The sequence below is a fragment of the Adiantum capillus-veneris genome, chromosome 30 (genome assembly GCF_014529385.1).
Source record: "Adiantum capillus-veneris isolate H3 chromosome 30, ASM1452938v2, whole genome shotgun sequence".
NCBI classification, from domain to species: domain Eukaryota; kingdom Viridiplantae; phylum Streptophyta; class Polypodiopsida; order Polypodiales; family Pteridaceae; genus Adiantum; species Adiantum capillus-veneris.
In genome coordinates, this window is record NC_140960.1 from 9,350,613 (window position 1) to 9,376,996 (window position 26,384).

Sequence of the window (26,384 nt, forward strand, 5' to 3'; positions counted from 1 at the left end):
ATTTCTAGTCTGAGTTCTAGGGAGGTCCATGATAAAGTCCATGGCACTACTTTCCCAAGGTTCATTAGGCACAGGCAAAGGTTGTAGCAACCCAGGCGTCTTATGCCGATCATACTTCACTTTTTGGCAAACCAAGCATTCCCTGACATACTTATCAATGTCTGCTTTAAGGCTAGGCCAAAAGAAATATCTTTCCATTGCTAAGGTTGTAGGGAGAATACCCCGATGACCCGCATAAGGCGAAGCGTGTGCTTCATCCATGATCTTCTTTCTTAATGGTTCCGCCACACATATGGCCTGATGGTGGTAGAGATAACCGTCTCGAATGGAATAGGGAAACTCATTCTCTCCACGATGTAGCTTTCCCCAAATGGTGGAGAAGTCTGGATCATTCGGATACAATTCCGGTAGTGCTTCTAATTCTTGGTGATACACTGAAGTGATAGCGTTCACCCTTGGCCGCCTATAGACAATGCGTCTGCGACTACATTCTTACTCCCAGCCGTGTGAAGGATCTGGAAGTGAAACATAGACAAAAAGTTTGCCCATCTCATTTGCTTCTCAGATAGTTTCCTTTGCGTAAGAAAATAGCGCAAACTCTGGTGATCAGTCTTGATCACAAAATCCGCTCCTAGAAGATAGTGCTTCCAGTTGGATAAGGCGTGAATCACAGCCGAGAGTTCCTTTTCGTAGATTGATACATGCAACTCTGCATCCTTAAGCCGTCTGCTTTCGTAAGTCATTGCATGGCCTTCTTGGTTTAACACTGCCCCGATGCAATCGCCTGAAGTATCGTAGTGAACCTCAAATGGTTTCCTTAAGTCAGGCACTATCAAAATAGGTCCATGGCTTAGCAAGTACGTGAGCTGATCAAAAGCTCCTTGTTGTCTCGATCCCCATCTAAAAGGAATCTTCTTCTTTGTCAAATCATGAAGTGGTTCGGCTACATGAGCAAACCCTCGGACAAACCTTCGATAATATGAACATAATCCCAGAAAGCTACATACATCATGTACCGTAGTGGGAATAGGCCAATCTTCTACCACTCGGATCTTGGAAGGATCCATACTCACTTGATTGTGAGAGACTATATGGCCGAGATAGTGTATCTCAGAGAGAAAGAACTCGCTCTTCTTTGCATTCACATGCAACTCATGCTTTCGCAATTCTTGAAACACTAAGTCCAAGTGCTTCCAATGTTCCTCTTCTGACTTAGAGAAGATGAGTATGTCGTCAAAGAATACTCCCGTAAAAGCTCGATACGGGCTGAAAATGCGGTCCATCATGCGATTGAACGTCGCAGGAGCATTGGTGAAGCCGAAAGGCATTACCAAAAATTCATATAGTCCAAAGGTTGTGCGGAAAGCAGTCTTATGGACATCCTCAGGGGCGATCCGTATCTGATGATACCCACTCTTTAAGTCTATGGGACTAAAGACACTTGCACCCTGCAACTTATCAAGTATATCATCAATCCGAGGGATCGGAAAGCGATTCTTGATCGTGATCTTGTTTAAAGACCTGTAGTCTATGCACATTCGAAACGTGCCATCTTTCTTCTGCACCAGTAGCACTGGAGAGCAGTAGGGTGAAGCACTTGGCCGTACTAACCCTTTCTCTAGAAGCTCGTTGACTTGCTTCAAAATTTCCTCTTGCTGAGCAAGACTCACCCGATAAGGGGTTGATTGGGAGGCGAGCTACCCGGTATGTGATCTATGTGGTGGTCTTCCGGGCGTACCGGAGGGAGTTCATCAGGAAGTGTTTCCGTGAAACAATCCTTGTACTTTTCAATAAATTGAAGATGCTTAATTTCCAGACTAGAAATCAAGTAAGCAAAAACACACTTCTTCATTTCTTTCTTGATGGAGATATGGCTTACAATTGGGAACTGCCAATCTCCTGCATCAGCTTGAATCTTTATTTTCTTACCCCCATGATCAAAAGTGAGGGTCTTTTCCACATAATCGGGAATAGGTGTCATGTGGAAGTGCCATGGCATACCCAAGATGATATCACATCCCTCGATGGGTGCCATCAAAAATGATTCGCGGTCCTTGTACTCGCCAATCCGAAGATTGAGCTGTCCTTGCACGGGAGTTGCATTGGTTGTCAACCCCTCGAATGCCGATCCGGATGTAACCGGTGTGCCAAGCTGAGCCGGTGTAAGGCACAAACGTTCTGCAGTATCCAGGGAGATGAAGTTATCCGTGGATCCTGGATCATAAAGAATCAATACTCGTTGGTTGTTCAAAGACCCCCAGCCCTTCAGAAGTTGACGCTTCCCTTTCTCCGTTTCTGTGTTTCCTTGTACATCTGGAATTGAGTTCGAGCTTGGTGGTGCGGGTTCCTTCCTTGCTTTCTCTTGCCTCGTAGAGGCTTGTTCTTGCCGTTGCTGCTTTAGCGGGCAATCCGGTTTCATATGTCCTTTCTCGCCAGAGTAGAAGCATCTTCCTTCCTCTCTGAAAGTTTGAAGTTGAGTAGGAGAAAGATACTTAGTTCGCTTGCCAGTGCCCTCTGGCTTCTTGGAATGATCGTCGTCTCTAGATGGAGGACGTTTTCGTCCTTGGACCCCTTGGTCATCGTAGACCCCTCTTTGTCTTGCATGGTAAGTGCTATGCTCCATCTTTTTGGGCGTCCCAGTTGAGTGCAAATCCTCAGCAATGATTGCTGACTCCATCATCCTTTGAAGAGTATCATGCGGATACACCTTCATACTCTTTCGAAGCTGAGGTTGGAGACCTGCTTCGAACTTTCTTTTCTTTTCCTCGTCGGCAATCTTCATGAAGGGAGTGACCTTCAGAAGAACCGACCAATACTTGTCCACATAAGTTGTTACTCTTTCATGTTCCTTCTTGGCAAGCCAGTCCCATTCCTTCCGTATGTCCTGCTCGAAGTCAGTTGGAAGAAATTGTTCATAAAATTCAGATTTGAAGCTCTCCCAAGTTCTGGCCTGAGAACCTTCCAGAATCTTGGCTAACCACCAATTACTTGCCGTTTCCTTGAGGTGCATCCCCACATGGCGTAATTTGGATTTTTCTGTGAAGTGCCCATTGGTAAAGGCAACTTCAAATTGTCTGATGAAGGACAGTGCTTTAGAGATGTCTCTCCGTCCGTTGTAGGTTTCGAACTTGATGTCCTTGTCGCCCGATTTGAAGACTCGCATGCGATGTTGAGACTTGCGACCATGCTTCTTGAATCGAGGCTTATCTTTAGGTTGGTGTAGGGTAGTGGCAGTAGTAGCTGCTTCCTTCTTCTAACGAGATGATCGAGAAGTAGAAGTATAATCAGGAGAATAAGATGGAGATGAGAAGAGATGTCCTTGCTCTCGTCTAGCAAAGAGAGCGCTTTTTCCTGGCCTTTCTTTGAAGTAGGCCGTTCATTCCGATCCGAAGATCCTTTGTGCACCTCGGCACGTTCTTCTTCTCTTGCCTCCTGTGGTCTCACACCAACAGTGTTGTCTGGATGCTTGGCTGCATTAGGTCCATTCGTTTTCTTCGTTCCGCCCAAGAGCTTTTGGACGTCTGGCAACAGTAAGATTTGTTGCAACTCCGCAAGCTGAGCTTGCACTTGTTGAAGCTCCTCTTCAACGCTTCTCCCTTGGCTCGACATGGTTCTTCCCGTTCTTCCCGGAATCGTCCTTCTTTGCAGAGAAAGAGAGGAGTCCGAGCTCTGATACCACTGTCACAAAACGGGAGCGTACACGAGCACTTAGAAAATCTGAAAATTATAATACTTTGCAAACGACACAGTATTGGGGACCAGAAGATGGGCTGTCCCCCCCCCCCCGTTAAGAGTATTCTTTTATTCAGGGAGAATTCTTATACAAGCATGAGAACTTGAGGAAACCCCTCCGTTCTGTAACCTTAGACCCGAAGGTCGTGCTTTCCCGTAAAGGGCTTGGGCGCAAGGCCGTTCCTTCCCGTAAGGGACTTAGGCGCGAAGCCGTACTTTCCCGTAAAGGGACTTAGGCGTAAAGTCGTACTTCCCGTGAAGGGCCTTCTCGTGAGACAGGAGATTGCTGCAAAACAAACCACACAGAGCAACAATTCTCAATGCGTATCAACACCTTATACCTGTCGCTCCTTGCTGGGAGAATCGACCTCCGTACTCAGTTGTCACGCGAACACTTGCAGTTCCGTCGCCAGTCTCTGCTCCAGAATCCTAGCGCTAGTGCTTTTCTGTTGCTTCCGGCTCTCTCAAACTGAAACGCTGGTTACCCTTTTATAGGGTCTGACACCCGGCAGGAATAGGGGTCCAAAAGCAGAGCTTGGCGCTCCTAGAGAGAGGAGAGAGAAAATCGCGTTTTCTAGAGAGAGGAGAGAGAGATCGCAATTCAGCCCCCCTACGTTGGTTTTAGCGCTGGCTTTTTCTATAAGAGCCTTGCTTGCTTTATTTTATTAATAAAGGGGCCGGTCACTTTTTAAGTGACTGGCCCCTTTATAAAATAAAGTGTGAACCTGTTCAAACTTTAAAAACTCACTTAGTCAATGAAAATAATGCTACACGGACACATTCCAGGCGTCCTCGGGTGTAGGACACGACACAGATGCAATGCAGACACAGACTCCTCGCGGGAAAACATCTGTCCTCCTGCGACTGTTCTTGCTTTACGTAAAAAGCTTCATTGAACCCATCTTTATTCTTGTGCTTGCGTTCTTACGCGTATTTTCTTACTCAGTTCGGATTTCCTCCTTAGCCTACGGGATGCCCCCTTACTGATGCACCAGTCACCCACCATGTGACGCATCAGGGGCACTCGTAACCCGGCCCTTTCCACCGAACTGATGGAAACTCCTTCGTGATGTTTACCGTCACCCATCAAATGACACATCAGAGTTGTCCGTTCCTGATGGCAGTTCTTGTAGCTACAATCTTTTAACAGTTCTTAGTGCACATAATAAAATATCCTAAAAAAGAGATTTAATCATTAAAAATAAGAAAATAGTCCAATTAGCAACACCATCTGGTGTTAGTCCTCTCTCTCTCTCTCTCTCTCTATATATATATATATATATATATATATATATATATATATATATATATATATATATATATATATATATATATATACATATCACTCACAAAAACTTGACTCACAATATCATTCTCTCTTTTCTCGATAGTCTTTGCACATCTCTCATGAAGTAACATGAACTCTTTTATGGAACCTTGAGCATGCACTGTAATGGGACGGGCACCACGTGCCATCGAAAAAGAGCAGAGTGAACAACTTTAAGCACTTCAAATAACAACTGAATTGAAAGAGATACACGACACACGAGATGGGGAATAGCGGAGTTCCACCCCGAAAGAGCACTGGCTCCAAACCTTGGTGGCCCTTTCTGTATTTCTTTATATTGCTTCAACAAAGTACAACCCCCATGACTCTGTTCTGCCTCTCGTGCGGGTAGACTGCTAGAGTGAGAGCCCATGGGTCATATTTAAAGGCCCTTGGCCGCTTAAAGCAGTTTGCATGAAAAGCTTCAAGTTCTAAAAGCATCTGGTCCCAAAAGCGTGAAGCAACTGAAAACGTGGAAATCCGTACACATGCCACGTCATCGGCTTATTAGCACTCCCAACCTAAGTCTATCGCGCGCACTCTCGTCTTCATCGCTATGTCTTAAGGGCCATCAAGCCATAAAACAACCACATAAATGTTTTGCTTGTTTGAGATTGCACGCGACCCAAGACCACTTGGGCGGTCTCTCTAATCTGTGTTTTTGAAGTTGCAGGTAAGGGCTTGTCCAACCTCCCCTGGTTGCTCTTTTCCACTCATTGAGAACGGACCTTGCACATTGCGGCAAGCCAATCGACATGAGGTGGGATAAGTAACCTTGGTGTGAGCGCAAGACCGCCGAGGGTGCTGCAGGAAGTGGTTGAGCTTGGGTAAGAGAAAAGCCTTCTTAATCGTAGATTGCAAGCAGTACCACGTACCAAGACCCCCAAGTATCCAAGTACCTCAAGTACCAAGAATCCCAAGTATTGAAGAACCCAAATACCCCAACTACTGAGTGCATGGACATCACCTGAAGCAGAATGGATGCTTTGCGTGATGGTGACGAGATTGGAATTGGAGAAGAAGTCTCTACACCCAGAGGACCATTTCTGGATCCTCTCCCGATCCCATCTACACTACGCATTGTAGCAAATTCTATGGAGGCTTTGGTAAAGTCCATGATGGAGATGATGTACAACAAGAGGCCCATCGAGCGGCAACCCAAAAGGGAAAGGGAAGCTCAACAAGCCAAAGTCGAAATAAAAAAGGAAGCTTAGCGAGCTGAAGCCAAAAAGGAAAAGGAGGCTCATTGGGCGGCCATGGAAAGAAACTGCAAAGCTCAAGTTATAGCGGCTGAAGAATTAGGGCAGCTATGGAGCTAGAGTGTGCGTCGTGAGGCGCTGCAAGACCAACGGATGCAAGACTTGGTCCTACAAGTGCTCTCCTCAAAGAGCAATCCACTCAAGGAGACTAGAGAGTCATCACATAGATCAGGTAGAGACGATGACTCCAACAATCCACTCACTGAAAAGTTGACTTTCAGTAAGTATGATGATAACATGGACGCTTTCATGATTTATTCTTTGTTGCATGAATTTAACACTTATGTTGCTACTAACAAGAAAAACAATAATAGTAAAGTTTTGATTGCGGTCTTGTATCTATCAGGTGATGCTATTAATTGGTATCAAGCTTGGCAGGAGGCACAGTTGGCCGAGTATCTTGAGTATGCCGTGGATGGCGTACTACAGTCTTACAGTTGGGCTGACTTTCAAGACGAGCTCAAGGCTCGTTTTATGCCCACCACGGTACCTTGATCGATTGAAAAAGGATTGTGGAGGCCTCAAGCAAAATGGATTGTGTACTGTCTTTTGCAGATTGGTATTCAATTGTCTAAGTCAGATGAGGATGTCAAGGAGGCTTTCCTCTTTGGTCTGGAGGAGTACATAAAATACAATCTAAAAGTCTTAGACCCTAAGGACTACAATGGCTCCGTCAGAATTGCTCTTAAGCAAGAAATGAACACAACAAAGGTAAGCCGAAGGAGAACAAGTCAAGTACCTTGCTGGATCCTCAAAACCAATAGAAGCAACAAAATGGTAAGAACCATAGTATGTAACGAGCACCACACGCCAATTGAAAAGAATAGATTGAACAGACTTTTAAGCACTTCAAAACAACTGAATTGAAAGTGAGAGCCGAGACACGAAGTGGCGTAGCTCCACCCCCAGAGTGCATTGGCCCCAAACTGTGGCGCTTCTTTTGGTATTTCTATATATTGCTTCAACAAGGTACAACGCTTGTGGCTCTGCTCTACACCTCCCGCGGTTAGAATGCCATATTTCTGTATATTGCTTCAACAAGGTACAACGCTTGCGGCTCTGCTCTACACCTCCCGCAGTTAGAATGCCATAGAAGAAGCCCACAACACATATTTAAAGACCCTAGGCCCATCCAAAAGCAGTTACATGAAAAGCCATAAATTCTAAAAGCTATTGGGTCTAAAAGCATGCGCCATAGGAATATGTGTACACTGTTGCCACATGTCAATGCAAATTGCGGAAATATGTGTAGTAGGCCACATCATCAGACCCACGCAATTTGGTGTTTATGTGCACCTCTGATTTATCTTTAGGTCCCATGGAACGGGGTATTGTTGGGAGTCTTATGATTTTTAATCCTAACCCTGTAAGGATTCTAGGAACTAATCCTTAATTAAGTACTAAAACTCATGATTAACACTTAAGAAACTTAAACTTGACTCAGAGATAAGACTTAGAAGACTCTGTGTTTGATTCATTTGATTGAATGCTTGAAAACTGAGTACAATAGGCTCCTTATATAGGAGACGAACAACTTTATATGAAAAGGTATGGCCCTTCACAAAGAGACACATCCTTTAGGCGACACATCCATTTGATGAAGAGCCACAACCATTGGTTGAAGGGACATGACTAGTCGTCGAAGAAGTGTGGCTGTTGGTGAAGAGGCATGACTTTAGAGGGAAGGGTTGTGACCATTCGAGAACAACGGTCCTCTTGGGTTAGTCACACTTCGCATCTGCATCTGTAATGAATCAAGAAGAGTGTATAATGTAATAACAAGTCACAATTGTGACATTCCCTCCCATTTAAAATAAAACCCAGGGTATTTGTAGAAACTCCGGAGAAGGAAATGTATTGTTGCAGTGCTTCTGCATCCAAAGCTCTTTCTCTTAAGTCCCACATCATGGCACTGTTATTGACCATAATGATTTTGCCAAACTGAAAATTGATCATGTCTGCAACTTGATTATGTAGGGAATAAAGGCACTTTGGCCTATTTCGAGTGTCCGACCGTGTGAACGTGGACTTAAATTAAAAAGTCAAAAGTCATCTCAATGTGTATAAGCTAAAGACAGCCCCAAAATCAATAGAATTGTGGGCTTCTAAAATCTCAATGAGTCCTCTCTCTCTCCCCCCCTCTCTCTCTCTCTCTCTCTCACCCCGCATACTCTCTCCCTCTGCTAGCGCTACCTCTTCTCCTCTTGCGTTCCCTCTGCCCCCTCTCCTTTGCACGGTTAGGTACAACCATCGCACTCTCTCTCTCTTTCCTCTTTCTCTCGCGAGAAGATCACAGTAGTGTCACGTGACACATCCAACCCTATGTGTTCATGGACAAGCTACAGCATGATCGGGGTTCAGTCAATCCAGTCAGTCTAGATTTAGAAGTGATCTGGTTTTGTGAGTCTGTTGGCAGACCGTGCATGCCCAGACACTTAGTGTAGATGCATATCCTCTAGTTGCACACATCATGATCATAAGCATTCCCATCAGAATCCATCAGGGGAATTTTCCAGTGCATTTAGCCTATTTTACCTATTTTTGACATTTTTCACTTATTATTTTTAAGTGACTTTTGTTGGAAAGTAGGTAGGGCAAATTGAGTAAGTTTGTATATAAGCAAACCTAAACTAGCACTAATTGGCAGAAGAGGCAGCAGGAGCACCTTGCTCAACAGGCAACTTCTCAGCAAGACCCCCCCCGGGCAGGAGACTTAGCGTTTTCAGCCAAGGAGAGCCAGCGTTTTTCTACATTGCAGATCAGCCCCAGCGTTTTGCATTGCAGACCAACCCGGCGACAACAAGACACAGCAGAAGCCTAGCGTTTTGCAGAAGCACAGAATTCAGCCCTAGCATTTTTGGTTTGCAGATCAACCTCAGTGTTTTTGCAGATGTTCGCGACGAATCAGCCCTAGACTCGGCGTTTTCAGTTTTCAGCAGTCAGTACCCGCAGTAGAACCCCCGAACCTCGCAGATCTCACCTTCCCGCAGCAGATCCTTGCCGCACGGTCAATTTCCGCAAGGTTTACAGTTTCAACCCGGAAAACGCAGATTTCAGCATCTGCGTTTTCAGTGCGTCGTTGTTGCATCGTCGTCATCACCGACATAGAGTCAGAATTCAGCAGATAAAGATTTGCAGATTTCAGCCATTAGCAGTTTCAGACTTCAGCCCGTCTCGTCGTCGTCCTCATCGTCGTCGACATCGTCAGCAAGTCCAAGCATTGTAGAGATTTGTGCAATCATAAGTAGACCGCTCTCGCCGTAGAGAGTGGGGCCTTCGGAGGAGGGTTTTACAACGTCTCTAGTGTCGTATTCTCTTCTCTCTCTATCTCTCAGTCTCATACACTTCCACGCACAGTGTCCCTTCACTTTGTGTGTGTCCATTGCACTCTCTCATTAAGAACGGAAGGGTCTCCCTTCCATAAGAACAAAAGGAACCTTGAGCACAGTTCTGAGCACTCATCTTGAGCAAAGTTCAAACATTCATTCCGCTGCACCTAACAAGTAGGACCTCACAATTGGTCTTAGAGCTTGGCTTCATAGCAAGAAAAGCAGGAATTGTGCACTTCTACGCATACGTAGTGATCACAGAAGTGTGAACGCAAAAAGAGGGACATTTTGATAGCTGCAGAGCTGAAAACAGGGTTGAAAACAGGAAATTCAGCCCGTAAATCGAGCGGACAGCAGTGAATTAAAGGTCTACGGACAGTGGAAAATCAGCAAATTCAGGTTTCTACACAAGCTCTCACTCAATTCGAATGGTTTCGGTGCCAATTCGACCTCAAAAATTTGGGCTTTTGTTGAAATTTCTGAAATTCTGGAATTAATTCCAGCAAATTAAGCGAGTTTGATCTCATTCGCATTTGGGGGTTTTGCTGAATTTTGATCGTATGAAGGAAGGCACTTTAATGTCGGTGCATTTGAGTGAGTTCAATGCAATTTTCAGCCAGCTGACAAATTTGAAATTCAACATCGATGATGAATTCAAAGCTACGTTTTTGCTATGCACATTGCTTGAAAGCTGGGACACTTTTAGGATAGCTTTGAGCAACTCGAATGCCACACTTGCATATGCCGATGTGGAGAGTTCCCTTCTTACGGAAGAGATGAACAGGAAGAATATCGTTGCGAATAGTTCTTCCAATGCTTTGAATGCAAGAGGTAGGCCCCAACAAAGGGGAAAATCTGAAAATAGAAAGGCACGCAGTAAATCTCGTTCCAAAAAGGATGTAGAGTGCCATCAGTGTGGCAAGAAGGGAGACTATAATGGAGAATGCCATGAATGGAAGAAAGAGAAGAACAAGAACATTGATGAAAGCAACAAGAATAAAGATAGTAGCGTGAAGATAGAGGAAATCAATGTAGTCAGCTATAACAATGACGCAAGTGAGATTCTTTAGATGCGCACTTCTTGGTTGCTGATTCCGATGTTGACATGGATACTTGGATACTTGATTCCGGTGCTTCATTTCATGTAACACCTCACAAAGAGTGATTCTTTGAGTATAGAGGTGGAAAACTTGGCGTTGTCTACCTTGGTGACAACTATGCATTTAACATTGATGGGATTGGCAGTGTGCAATTGTCCTTTTCTGATGGTTCGATGTTTATGTTACATAATGTACGACATATACGGCAAATGAGGAAGAGTTTGATTAGCACGGGTCAACTAGATGAAGCGGGCTATCACACAAGTTTTGGTGATCGCAAATGGACGATATGTAAGGGGTCAAGGATTGTGGCAAAAGGGTCTAAATCTGTCACCTTATATCTTTTGTAGTATCTAGTTCATGTAATCATGGTGACCATAACCGAGCAGCCAAGTGTTTCCTTGTGGCATGACCGGTTAGGACACATGAGTATGAAAGGAATGCAAACTCTGTCTCGTTTTGGTTATGTGCCGTGTTTGATGTTTTCAGATTTTTCTCATTGTGAACATTGTGTTTATGGGAAACATGCTCAAACACCGCACAACAAGTCTATGTCTTTGAAGTCATCAGCTTTAGTTTTGGTACATTCCGATGTATGTGAAATGCCAGAGCTATCTTTAGGTGGTAGAAAGTATTTTGTCACTTTTATTAATGATGCATCACGTAAAGTGTGGGTGTATGCAATCCGTTTGAAAAGTGATGTTTTGACATTGTTTAAAAAGTTTCTTGTATATGCTGAAAATCAGACCGGCAAGACACTTAAATGCTTATGCTTTGACAATGTTGGCGAGTACACATCAAACACTTTTAATGCATTTTGTGACTCCAAGGGAATTAAGAGAGAGTTGACTGCTCCTCATAATCCTTTCCAAAAAGGTATTGTAGAGCGCTTGAATCGCACTATTCAAGAGAAAGAGTATGTTGTCACATGCTGCATTACCCGATGGTTTTTGGGTAGAAGCTGTGCGAACAACTGTTCACCTTATTAATCGCTCACCAAATAGGGCTTTGGATGGAAAAGCGCCCGAGTATGTGTGGTCCGGCAAGCCACCTTCTTATTTGCACTTTAGAGTGTTTGGTTGCGAAGGTTATGTGCATGTGCGGGGAGAAGATCTCAACAAACTTGAAACTATGCAACGCGAAGATAGCAAGAAATGGCATGGAGCCATGGTATCTGAGATGGATTCCTTGGACAAAAATTGCAAAGGTGTTGCCATGTAAATGGGTATACAGGATGAAAGTCACTTCTAATGCTTCTCCGAAGTACAAAGCACGTTTGGTTGCTAAAGGGTACAAGCAGAAGAAAGGAATTGACTTTGATGAAATCTTCTCCCCGGTTGTGAAATTGACTACGTATCGACTTGTCCTTGCTTTGGTTGCTTGTGAAGACATGGAACTCATGCAAATGGATGTAAAAACAACGTTCTTACATGGTGATTTGCATGTAACCATTTATATGCAACAACTCGAGGGTTTTGTAGTTGCTAGAAAAGAGGAGATGTTATGTGAGCTTAACAAAAGCTTGTATGGATTGAAAAAGGCATTACGTGAGTGGTATCATAAGTTTGATGCATTTATGAGGTCTCAAGGATTCAAGAGATGTCATGCAGATCACTGCTTATACACTAAAAAGGCTAAAGATGGGAGTCTTTTATTGTTGGTGTTGTATGTTGATGGTATGCTTCTTGCTGGCCGAAATGTCAATGAGTTGAATATGTTGAAGCAAAGCTTACATAAACGCTTTGAAATGAAGGATCTTGGTGATGCAAGTCACATTCTTGGTATGCGTATCATGCAAGATAGAAGTAAAGAGCTTCTTTATTTATCTCAACAGGAATATGTATCCAGGATCTTGCAACGTTTCAATATCGAGGGTGGGAAAGCAATTAGGACACCATTGCCGTAAAACTTAGCGCAGATGACAGCCGTACATCTGATGATAAGCGGGTTGAAATGGCCAAGATTCCTTATGCATCAGCCGTTGGCAGTTTAATGTATGCTATGGTTGCCACACAACTAGACATTGCATTTGCAGTGGGAGTGATAAGTAGAAACATGAGTAATCCCGACAAGAAACATTGGGAAGCAGTGAAATGTATTCTGAGATATGTGAAGGGCACAAAGGATTTGTGCATATTTTGGGGGAGCACAAGACATCTGTGGTTGGTTTTACAGATGCAGATTTTGCTGGAAATCCAGATTGTAGGAAGTCTACTTCTGGATATGTGTTTACTTTCACAGGAGGTGCGGTTTCTTGGATTTCTAGACTGCAAAAGTGTGTTGCTTTGTCCACCACTGAGGCTAAATATGTGGCTGCCACGGAAGCATGTAAGGAAGCTGTATGGCTGAAACGTTTGGTGGGAGAACTTGGTATTGTTGAAGAGGTTCCTGTGCTACATTGCGATAGCCACAGTGCTATTATGCTTGCACGGAATCCGGTCTTTCATGCCAAGACAAAGCACATAGAAGTGAAGTATCATTTTATCCGGAATGCGCTTGATGACAAAGCCATTCAATCACAGAGGTTTCAACCATCTATGGATTGCATTTTGTTGACAGATGAAGGGGAGCCTCTTACATGCAAAGAGGCCCAGTCTTGTGAAGACAAAAGTAAGTGGGAGCTTGATATAAAATCTGAGATGCAGTCACTGTATGCAAACAATACATGGGAGCTTGTGCCTTTGCCCAAAGATAGGAAGGTTATTCCTAACAAGTGGGTTTATAAGGTCAAATGTGTTGATGACAAACCCAAGTACAAAGCACGTTTGGTTGCTAAGGGTTATCCACAGAAGGAAGGCATAGACTTCCAAGAGATCTTTTCACTTGTGGTGAAGATGACTACGCTCCGAGTTTTGTTTGCTTTATGTGCTCTCTTACTTTTGGAGCTGGATCAAATGGATGTAATTAGTGCTTTCTTACATGGTGACTTGGATGAGGAGCTATACATGCTGCAGCCTGAGGGCTTTGTCATTCCAGGGAAAGAGCATTTGGTATGCAAACTGAAACGCAGCTTGTATGGGTTGAAACAAGCCCCTAGGCAATGGTACAAAAAGTTTGATACTTTTATGCTCAACCATGGGTTCAAACGCAATCATGCAGATCACTGTCTTTACACTAAAAAGGCTCTTGATGGTAGTCTTATTGTGCTAATCTGGATGATATTTTGATTGCAGGCAAGCATAAGGAATCTTTGAAGCCCATAGGCAATGGTACAAAAAGTTTGATACTTTTATGCTCAACCCTAGGTAAACGTAGTCATACAGATCACTGCCTTTACACTAAAAAGGCTCGTGACGGTAGTCTTATTGTGCTAATCCTATATGTGGATGATATTCTGATTGCAAGCAAGCATAAGGAATCTTTGAATGCTTTGAAAAAGGAGTTAAATTCAACTTTCTCTAAAAAAGATTTGGGTGCAGCTGAACATATTTTGGGTATGCGCATTACAAGGGATAGAAAGAAGCATCTTTTATTCCTTTCTCAAGACAAGTACATCAAGAAAGTGCTTGAGAGATTTAACATGGCTGATGCTAAGTCTCTTAGTGTGCCGTTACCTCCACACATAAAGCTTAGCAAGCATGATTGCCCAAAAGATGCTGCAGTTGCCCATGCTATGAAAGGTATTCCTTATGCATCAGCTTGTGGGTCTTTGATATATGCCATGGTTGCTACACGACCGGATATTGCTTATGCAGAGGGAGTTGTTAGTAGGTTTATGTCTAACCCTGGCAAACCACATTGGGAGGTAGTGAAGAGCATTTTCAGGTACTTGAAAGGTATACAGGACACATGCATATGTTATGGAAAGGGTACATTGTTTGTGCGGGGATTCTGTGATTTGGACATGGCAGGTGATCTTGACACTCGGAAATCTACCAATGGTTATGTCTTTACATTGGCTGGTGGAGCTATTTCTTGGTGTTCAAGATTGCAAAAGATTGTTGCGTTGAGCACTACAGAGGCTGAATATATTTCAGTCACAGAGGCTTCAAAAAAATCCATGTGGATCTACTTCCCAAACTCGGGTACGAAACCCTTGGGCTGAACTGGCTCTAATTCCTCAGAGCGCTTTTCTCCTGCAGAGGCTCATGTCTTCCTCTGCTCCTACTCCCTCACTAAGAGCTGCAAACAAATACTCAGAGTTCATAACAAGAAAATCGTTACCTTGAAACTCTACATAGAAAATCCTCTTTTCCAATCCTACACACAAAAGAGGTGTTCTCGGGTTCCTTCTCGTAAATCAGCCCCATCTACGAAGTTTATGGGATGAAAACAAAGAAAAACAGCAACTTGTCGCGATGGAAGCACGCTCCGTAGGCACTTCTTCGCGAGAGAACTCGTGCACTCGGTCTTGGCGACATCTAGTACACTTGGGGCAGCCATGGGCATCACCGGCAACGTTTTCTTTGCGGATGAAATCTGTAGCAGCATCATCTTCTTGCAAAAACTGATCTTCCCTTTGGGAGAGGGTGTGTGATGCTTTTATAGCTCCCTGGCCACGACAAAGATAGCAGAGCATTGGCTGCTCGCGTAGAGATCGCGGCCGTTTTATGTTTTTTTTTTTTTAATTATTTTTTATTTTATTTTTTTGCTTTGCTCTGCCAGAAAAAGAGAGAGAAAAATTGTTGGTTGGATTATACTGCTTTGTTTAATTATAGGCTGCCCACTTATTAAGTGGGCGGCTGGTCACCTTTAAAAATGATCTGAATCTGTCCAAAAACTCAGTAAAACCTTATAAGTTAAAAACAATGCTTTTACAACACTTCCTTGGCGTCCCTGGATGCAATCATTTGCACAGTTGCAATGCAGACATAGACTTCCTCGCGGGAAAGCATTTGCTTTCCCGAAAAGCAATTCCGCTTCCTTAGAAAGCATCTGTTTTTCCTCAAAGTTTCCTTTGAACCCATCTTCATTCAAGTGCTTGCTTTTCCTTGTGCACAATTCCAACACAGTTCGGAATTTCCTCTGGACTATGGATATCCCCTTTCCGATGCACCCGTCAACGGTCACCCATCTTGTGACGCATCAGGAATACCCATCACCTAGTCCTTTCCTACCGAACTTGCGGTACAATCTCTTTCACGATGCTCTGTGTCACCCATCCTATGATGCATCAGAGATGTCCGTTCCCGGATGGTCGGTTACTTCTTTCCGATGCTCCCTGTCACCCATCCGATATGACGCATCAGAAGTACCCGTTCCTGGTGGACTTACAGATATTACCGTTCACACTGCTCCCGTCATTATTTTGAATGATGCACTAGGAATACTCTGTACTCGGATGTCTCCAGTGAGAAAAACCCTCTCACTTAAAATTCCAATAATTCATTTAGAATTTTTTTTTTGTTAGATCATTCTATATGTGTGTGCCGCTGAAGTCTGACATAGCAGATTGAGAAGTATTGTTGTGGGTTGCTTAAAGGGCTTAGAAACTATTGTACAAAGAACATAGTGGCTACCCTTACTCGGCTTATGGAAGTTGCCAACATTAGTCATGCCTTGTTGAAGGGAGAGCACAATGGATTTCGGGGCAATGTGAAAGGGTTTCAAGAGAAGAAAAATTCAGCAAAGAAGGCCTTTACTAAGGCGACTCTTGAAGCGTCCGAGGGGGTAGAATAGGTAGAGAAAGCTAAGGACTCAATTGAGATGTCTACTGGACAGGCAAAGAAACAAAACAGGAAGCCTTTTGTGTGTAGGTCGTTCGAAGAGAAGAAGGCTTTGATGGCTGAGAACAAATGCTTTATTTGAGGTCATTTTGCTGCAGATTGTCCACAGAGAAAGAAAGAGGACAAAGAGGATAAGAAAGGGAAGATGTCACGGGGACTGGCACCACATGCCAACAGAAAAAGAACAGACTAAACAACTTTAAGCACTTCAAATGACAACTGAACTGAAAGAGATGCACAAACATGAGATAGGGAGTGGCGGAGCTTCACCCCAAGAGAGCACTAGCCCTAAACCTTGGCGCCACTTTCGGTATGTCTTTATATTGCTTGAACTCAGTACCATGCCGGTACTCCACCTTCACCCAGAAGTGTGTCACAAAGAATGAGCCCTTGGCTCATATTTAAAGGCCCTTGGCCTATGAGAAGCAGTTACATGAAAAGCTTCAAGTTTAAAAGCATATGGACTTCCCAAAAGCTGAGAGCAGCGTGAAACGTGGAAATCAGTTACCAACACATTTAGTAGTCAACGCGTTTTGCCGAATTCCGTACAGTGCCACGTCAGCATGCCAACGCGAAGTGCAGGCCATCCGTATAGTTGCCATGTCATCAACAAATTGCGCAAGAAATTTGTGTTTGTAGGCCACTTGTGCCCCATCAGACAGGGTCCCATAAGTTGGTGGGAACTCTTCTTAAAATATAGGCCACACGGCAAGACTTTGTAAGTTGGTAAAACTTCTTCTGCTACTTCTTCGTAGGGTTTAGGCCCGTCGGCTGGGATTTGCAAGTTGGCTATGTTCTTCAGTGGCTTGACATGTCAGCAATTTGTGACAGAAGAAGCCCAAACCCATGATAGGTTTAGTGCCAGATATAGTGGGTGATAGGCTGAACTCGGATGCCAGTGAGTTATGCAGAGCGTGGAGCAAAGTTAGGGATCTAACGACACTTATTTTCTTTGATCGAGGTGGAAGTGTGCGATGCGTTGTTGGGAATCCCATGGATATTCCGCGTACATGGTCTGTTGAATGTCTTCAACAAAAAGGTCACTCTGCAACATAGGGGCAAAATCCACATCCTACATGTAAAGCTTAAAGGGGAGTCTGTACCTATTGTATCAGCTTCGGTTATCACCTCTGTAATTGAGAATCATCTTTCTGCGTACTTGATTTTTGCATGTGATGTTTCAGATAATTGTTAGTCAAATTTATTTGTGCTAGATAAAGAAAGGTCAACATTTTTGCGAGAGTTTAGTGATTGCTTTCTGATTCATTACCGTCTCAGTTGCCACCAGAGAGGCCCGAGGATCATGCAATAGATTTGGTTCCAGGTTGTACCCCACCAAATAGACCTTCCTATAGGATTAGTGGGGCCCAACAAAAAGAGATTATGAGCCAAGTAGAGGAGCTGCTAGAAAAAGGGTTGATTCAACTTTGTTCTTCACCCTTTTGCTCCCAGTGCTTCTAGTGCAAAAGAAGAATAGCTCTTGGCGCATGTGTATTGATTAACCTGCGTAGAATAAGAATAACATCAAGAACAGGTTAACTATTCCAAGGATTGATGATATTCTTGACCGTTTAGTGGTTGCTATAATTTTCAGCAGGATAGACCTTAAGAGTGGATACCATCGGATTCGTATCAGGCCAGAGGATGTACACATGACTGCGTTTAGAACGACATTTGGTCTGTATGAGTTTTTAGTGATGCCATTTGGTCTTACTAATGCTCATGATCTTCCACCCACATCAAAAGATTGTTGGCACATTCTTTGATGACATAATAGTCTATTCAAAGAATGAAAAGAAGCATAGGGCCATAGGCATCACTTGACCATTGTGTTCAAAGAGCTACGCAGTCACAGGGTGCTCGTCAATTTTAAGAAAAGTAAATTCTTCTTGGAAGAGATCCATTTTCTTGGCCACATAGTGTCAAAGGATGGTGTTCGAATGGATCATGCCAAGGTTGAAGCAATCAAGACATGGCCAGATTTGAAGACTGTGCACGATGTCCGTAGCTTCTTGGGATTATGCTTTTACTATAAAAGGTTTATCCGGAATTTTGTTGAGGTTGCTTCACCCTTACATGCTTTGCAAAAGAAAGAGGTCACTTTCTAGTGGACACAAAAAAGAGATTTCAGCTTTTAATCTCTTAAAGGAAAAGATGACTTCGGATCAAGTAATTTGTTTTCCAGATCTCAAGAAGTCATTTGTGGTCGAGTGTGATGCGTGTGGCAATAGTATTGGGGTAGTGTTAATGCAAGATGGTCGGGTAGTAGCCTATGAAAGCAGAATCTTGCAAGGCCGAGAAAAGACTGCAAATGTATGGGAAAGAGCTACTGGCCGTGATTCATGCACTTTCATGTTGGAAACACTACCTGCTAGGTGTTGATTTTGTTGTCCAAACATATCATCAGGCCTTGTGATACTTCTTGACACAGTCAAAGTTATCTGAAAAGCATATGCGATGGGCAAACATTCCCTCTATGTTCCACGTTTAGATTGTGCATGTGGAAGGCAAGAAGAATGTTGTGGTTGATGCGTTATCAAGAAAGCCACAAATTTCAGCTGTGTCAATTCCTTATCATCATGTGCTTGTGGACATGAAGGAACGATATGCTACTGATGAAGATTTTGCAAGGATCTTTAAATAGTTGCAAGATGGGCTAACGCCATGAGCACTATCTCCTCAGGGACGGTTTTATGATGATGCATGGCAGACTAAGCGTGTCACTAGGCCATTGTGACATAAGGTTATGGTGAAAGCGGTTGAGACATTCTTTTATTGGGGAGAGATGTGGATGCCTTTGCGAGCATGCATAATTTGCTAAAAGGTGAAGTTTGACAAGCAAAAGGTACCAAGGTTATTACAGCCACTGCCTATTCTAGATAAGCTTTGCGCTGAGCAATGCCACGTCATGATGTGCGTCAGTTTTTAGTTATGCTGGCTCTTGTCCCGTCTCTTGTGTCTAGTGGCCACTTTATGGCCATGCCACATCATCACACTCGTGACTCTTCAATTGTCATGCTCGGTTTCGCCTCTTCCTATCCCTTTTGGGCATTGTCCTGTGACCAAGTTCTGGCAATTTGCGATTCCATGTTTTCGCATTCTCTTGATCATGCTGACTTGAATCTGGAGTGTCTTCCATGGCGCGAGTCTAATGCAGTTGCCGGTTTGATTTGCTTGACAGAGGAGCAAAGGACTGAGGTGTGTTACCACTGAAACCGGTGTAACCTTGTAGGCGGTGAAGTACTGTGAAATCACAAACCCTTTGAGAGTATGAAACTAGAAACAGCCTCAGAGACAGACACAATCGCTTGCACAGAGAGGGGCGAACATCCTTTCTAGAGAGTTTTGCCCCCAAGGTGCACAATGTGCCTGATTACAACAGCTTTCTGCAGCACAGGAGAGGATGAACTTCAACTCTGTGAGTTGCAGACCGAGTGCATGGCTCTCTTTTATAGCTCCTGGGATTAGCGAATATAGCAACTCTCGCTAAAGTATGTGCAGTAACAATAGCAACTATTAAAAGCAGGAAAAGCATGCCATGGATGTGTGTGGGTGCACAAAGCTGCCACGCCATCAGTATTGCCACGTAATGAGCATGCTGCCATGTCATCAGTTAAAGTTCAAACAAATTTAGCTCAGAAGCGCAAGATACATAACAGCCAAAATAATTTTGGTGTCATGGCTAGGATCTACAGATTTGTATCACTTCGTTAACCAAGCAGTTTTTGCTTTTTGTGGGTATATTTGCGTGTAGACTAGGGATTTCATTTTCTAGCACATGAGGGCTGAGATCCTAACATATTACCTTAACTTTTGGTTCAGAAAATCTAAAGCTGAATATTTGAATTACAGGAGCTGTGGGCGTGTGAAGCTTCCTCATTTTTACTGCTGTAGTGGAGTAAAAAAGGACTGAAGTGTATTTTTACTTCCAACGTGATGGTACTTTGGGGATCAAAATGACTAATGCAAGAGGTAAAGCTTGAAAGCGTTAGCATGGATAGCGTGGGCATGCAGTTTTGAAGCTAGGTTTGTTGCATTTTAATGCATCTTGTGACTATATGTGGTGGTATCTCGAGTTTCTTTGAATCTAACAACTAGATTTTTAGCTCATGTGGTTGAAGTTCTTAGCTGATTCGTGAAGCATGCATGCATTTTATGCTGTAAAAATTCTACACATGGAAACAGAGAACTCTACAACATGCCCAATTGGTTTTTGATGTGGCTGATTTTCGAAAGCTATTTGGTGGTGCTTAAAACGACTCTTTCCAAAAAGTCGTATGCTTTGTGACACAAGGAGTTCATGTTATATTCATATAGGTATGTGTTCAGGTCATAGTAGCAGACAGAGATTTTGCGTTGTGAAGCTTTCACTCGAATGTGACCAATCATACTTTTAATTCGGTCCATCTTTATTCCAATGTTCTGAATCTGTCCTTAATCTTTGAAGAAACCCAGCATGCTTGACCTCGTTATTGAATGTATGCTTATGCGGTGCTGTACACTACTGAAGAAATCAGTAGGGATGTCATAGAAGTATCAATGTTTTTGGTGGTGAAGCGTTTGATGCTATTGCATTCAAATGTACATACTCGTTTCACAATTACAGTCAGTTGATCTTAAGTTCTGTCCATGCTTCATTTAGCATTTCACACATTTGAATGTCTCGTGGGCCAATTTGGTCATGTCCTCTCTCTCTCTCTCTCTCTCTCTCTCTCTCTCTCTCACACACACACACACACACACACACATACCCTTAGCGTTACATAAAATTGGGCCATAGGTCAATACACACGAAATATAGGAAAAGTGCTTGAGAATTAACACTAAAATCATAGGGAAAAATGTCCAAACAACCACAAGATAAATCAAGGATAGGAGAATCAATCATGAAGATGGTGTAAAAGTTAAATTGGATGCAAGAAGCCTACTCAAATTTACCAAAAGCTTTGCCTGCCCTTGGCGGTGTGGTAAAACTGAGTAGTCTAGTATTAGAAGTCAAAATGATATAACCTATCCGCTGTAAAAACATAGCCGATATAAACCATGGGATTGCCTCAAAATCATTTGCATCCTCTTCACGTAGATAGGATGTGATGGAGCAAGGTAGTCCTATAGAATTGGAATCCATTGTGAATTGTGACTTGCTGGTTGTGGCTTGTTTGGCTGTCGGAAAGCTACTCTTCTCTCTCCTCGCTCTCTGAGGAGCCTTTAGACGATTTTTACTTCGGGCGCAATTTTTCAGAGCCTCTGCAATGTATCCCTGGAGTTCCCTCTTCAGTTATGTTCTTCAGGAGTCACATTTACAAGTGGATTGCTCATTCTTCTGGATGAAATCTCCTTGTTTGCTCCAGTGCAGTGCTTTAATATCCACCTTGTGTCATCTTGCTGAAGCCTCTTGGTGATGTCAATTGCCTCTTCACCCTCTTCTTCATCCCCAACCACTCTCTCCCTATGTTCCTCTTGTCATAAAATCTAATATCTAACTAACCCAAATGATTTTCTCATATTGAACTGATCATTTAATGTGGGAAAATAAACGGGAACAAGATTAGAATATAGACATGTGCTTTTAAGTCTATCTCAGCACGGGACCAAAGGGAGAGAAGGCAATGGGACCAAAAGGGAGATGTCTATCAAAGAGCAATGACCAAAATATGGAGTTTAAAATACCTTAGGGTTGGCTGCATTAAAGACCTCCAAAGGTTAGCGCTAGAAGTCCATAGACCTAGGATCTTAAGATATTTTAGACCTTAATCAAGCTAAGCAGTGCTTGAGGTGCTTATGATGATTTACGACTAAGGTGCTTGAGGGGCTTCATTGAATAATTTTAGATGTAAATTAAAGATGAAAATTAACTAATCAACTTAGATAACTATAAAATAATTGTCAAAGTTGGTAAACATCATTAGCAAGTTGTCAACCTAGACCAAGTCTAAAGAGGCAATAAGGACACATATCAAGCTCCTCCCCATGTTGTGCTCATAAGGTGCTTAAAGCCTATTGGCTTTTAAAGGGGTCCAATGAGAATTTAGTTTGTTTAATTAGTTGTTTAAGCATTTAATTGTTTAAGAATTATTTAAGCCGTCTCTCCAAAAGGGGAAAGGAGGACACTTGTCCAAAGGCTATCTCTATTGCTTGAAATGACTTAGGCTTGTGATTGGCTAGGCTTGACATGAACCAATGAGCTTCAAGCATGAGCTACAAGGAGGGATAGACCCAAGCAAGGAGGGGGTGTGCTTGCAAGGTATGCACCTTCACACACACTCACACACACTCTCATTGTGTGAAGTAAGAACTTCATCTCTTTCTCCAAGCTTGTTGAGAAGTTGAGAGCCTACACAAACACTTCTTGGCTATGGAATGCAAATGCAACCAAGAGCCATGCTCCAAAGCAAAAGCTTGTCATCTTCTTCATCTCCATTTTTACTATGCTACTATGCTATGCTAAGCTACAAGAGTAGTACAAGTGAGGAGACTATTTCTTTTTTGTATGTGACTTCTTCTTCCTCTTTCCTTCCATCACTCCCTGCTAGCTCTCTCCACCTTTGAAGGTGTTTGAGGTCTTGGGATTGAGGCCGGGGATATGTTAATGCTTTTGTAAGTTACTTAAAGGCATAATTTTGGTGTATGAAGTCCACCATCTTCATTGCACCAACGAGGTCTCAAGGAACACAAGCTTGTATTGTACCAAGTCTCTCTTTATGGGGGAATCTATAATACAAAATCCTTTTGCAAGGGGGACTGGCTCCACATAAATCCGGTCCTCAATTGTTATCAATTTCTCTAATTCTCTCTCTCTCTCTCTCTCTCTCTCTCTCTCTCTCAAGTGTTGTTTATGCCAAGCTAATTAGGTGTAATGTTTATTTTGCTACCTTTGATCAATTACTCTTCTTATGCTCTTTAAGAATTTTCTTAAAGGAAATGCTCATTTTTAAGAAGAGAGGTCCTTAAGTTGTTCATGAAAGGCTGGACATGTTCATTGCAAGAGGGTAAGTGGGATATGGATCTATTATCTTGGTTGAAAAGGACTTAGTTCGAGATACTTTGTTGGGAACTATAAACTTAATAATAGAGTCTTTCGGGGCTTGCCTTCGGCTTAACCATTATTGAGCTACAGCAAGCTCAACAGGAACCATAATTAATCGAGCAATGTTAGATCCTCTCCACTACTCTTTGCAATTATCAATCTTTAAACCACGGGTGTGGCTGCTAAAGACCATTATTGAGCTACAGCAAGCTCAACAGGAACCATAATTAATCGAGCAATGTTAGATCCTCTCCACTACTCTTTGCAATTATCAATCTTTAAACCACGGGTGTGGCTGCTAAAGAGCTAGTTTTCAAAGGTAAAGAAGAGTAGCAACTAAGGTTTTTGAGGGTACCAAAGCACAAAGTAGCGTATACATAAGTTTAGTTAACATGGATGACAATAATAAAGAGAGTAGAATGAATATCGACAACTTTGATTTTGCACATAAAGGTGCTACTGATGATGCCCCAATTTTTATGAACTATCTTGTCACTAGATTGCAACAAGCTATGGGCAACCCTGTCTTGCAAGCAGAAGTCACTCAACAACTTTGTGCTTATGGGATTTCCCTACCTCTCCAAGAAGAGAGAGAGCTTAGGAAGTCTCTTGTTGAGACTTTCAAAAGAAGACCAGTTTCCATCATGAAACAATTTCCTGCAAGCGACGCCAAAGATAAAGTGATCACCGAATGGTGGAGTTTGAAGCTACTCTCCAATGAGTCTATCCACAAATATGTAGACAAGTTTTTGGATTTACATCTCGAAGCTACAGTCTTTCAAAAGATAGACTTCGCTGAGCAAAAGCAACAATTTTGTGCGGAAATACTTGAAGAAATGACCGAGTATGTCAACTCACAATGACCTAGTACTATCACCGAAGTCATCGACCACACTATGGTTGCTTCTTGCATTAATTTCCAGCAAGGGAATGCCAAACCCATGGAAAACAAAGACCGAAATGATTCAAGGGGGAAGAACAATGCTCAAAAGTCTTTCCAAGGTAACTCCAACAACAATAACAAGAAGACCAAGGTAAAAATAAACTCTCTCCTCAAGAGCTAGAGGCTTTTTGTGAAAGGATCATTCTTGCCCTAAAATAAATGCACAGAATGAGACTCTTAGAGCTTCCACTGTCAAAGCTCCAAAAGAGGATACTCATTACAAAAGTTCATCCCTTTCCTATTCTTGGGGAAAGGTAGGGGAGCATGATGCCTTCATCCTTTTTGACCCTAGGTCTACTCACAACTTCATATCAACAGAGTTGGCCACTAAGCTGAGCATTCAAGCTTTTGAGATGGGAGATACTGTAACTGCTGATGGAGCTCTCAAGGGACAACAAGCCTTTGTTACTCCCTTGATTGAGAAATTGAGACTTCATGTCTAAAGCTACGTCGACAAAGAAGACTTTTTCACCTCCCATCTCCAACATGAGGATGTTATCCTAGGGGCACCATGGTTCAACCACATGGCTGCCAGCATGAAGTTCCATGAAAGGAGAATTTCTTTCACCTACAGGGCAAAGAACATGTATATGAGTCGGATCGTACTATACCTCTTGTAAATTCACCTACTTTTGATAAGTCAATGAAAATCTCGGTTTCCTCGTACATGATCTTTGTTAAAGAGTCTCTAAATGATGCTAATGTTTGAACAAAACAAAGTGGTAGGAATCAAGAAGAATTAGACTTGTCTAATTTTCTAAATAGATTCCAAGATATATTTATCAATGACATCCTATGGAGTTTCCTCCGATACGAGGGGATGATAACCATAGAATAGAGCTTCTACTTGGGAGCTCACCGCCTAATAAGCCTCCTTATAGAGTTTCTCAAGCTCAACAAGAGAATGTTATGAGGCAAGTGCATGAATTGGTAGATAAGGAGATGGTGAGGCCTAGTTTCTCTCCCTTTTGTTCACCATTCCTACTAGTGCAAAAGAAAGACAATACATATCGTATGTGTGTCGACTATAGAGCACTAAACCGGATCACTATCAAAAACAGATTTTTCGTAATGTGGGTAGAATTTCTGTTTGATAAGCTACAAGGATCTACCTACTTCAATAGGATTGATCTTAAAAGTGGCGATCATCAAATAAGGATAGTGAATGAAGATATTGTAAAGACTGCTTTTCGCACAACGTTTGTCTTTATGAATACCTTGTCATGCCTTTTGGCTTGACAAATGCTCTGGCCACATTCCACCGCCTAATGGAGAAAATTTTTAGGCCCTACCGCAAGTTCACTGGAGTCTTCTTTGATGATATCATCATCTACTCCAATTCTCTTGAGGAGCATAACCAACATCTCCAAGTAATCTTTCAAGCTTTGAGGGAGAATACACTTTTCATTAACCAAAAGAAGAGTGAATTTTTCCTTCAAGAGATTCAATACTTATGTCACATTCTCTCAAGATTGTATCCGTCCGGATCCATCAAAGTAAGAGGTAATAAAAGGATGGCCTAACCCAAGGAATCTACATGAGCTACGAAGCTTTATTGGTATGTGCGCATACTATAGACACTTCATAGAAACATTCTCTCAATTGGCAGGACCATTACATGACTTAACTAAAAAGAACGTTAAGTATGCATGGACTGCTAAAGAGAAAAATACTTTTGATAAGCTTAAAGAAAAGATTACCTCCCAACCAGTGCTTACACTACCAGACCTCTCAAAGCCATTTGAGGTTCAATGTGATGCTCGTGGAGATTGCCTTGGAGCAGTCTTGCTTCAAGAAGGGCATGCCATAACATATGAAATTCAAAGACTCAATATCAATGAACGAGTGTTGGGCATATACGAAAAAGAGCTATTGGCTATTCTACATGTCCTAGACACATGGAAGCACTATCTATTGGGGACTCCATTCATCTTACGAATCGACCAGCAAATTCTCAAGTACTTCATGCCACAAACCAAGCTTTCTGACAAACAAATGAGG

At 42.7% G+C, this 26,384-nt stretch overlaps 1 protein-coding gene across 2 annotated transcripts in view; it reads left to right on the forward strand.

Moving 5' to 3' along the window:
- Positions 1–20,819, forward strand: part of LOC147417523 (uncharacterized) — a 57,439-nt gene extending 36,620 nt beyond the window's left edge. For both annotated transcript variants that reach the window (XM_086507222.1, XM_086507223.1), the window contains one exon: positions 20,266–20,819. In XM_086507222.1, coding sequence (XP_086363348.1) covers positions 20,266–20,326 — 61 coding nt within the window. In that variant the 3' untranslated portion in view covers positions 20,327–20,819. The remainder of the gene's footprint in view (positions 1–20,265) is intronic.
- The last annotated feature ends 5,565 nt before the right edge of the window (positions 20,820–26,384 follow it).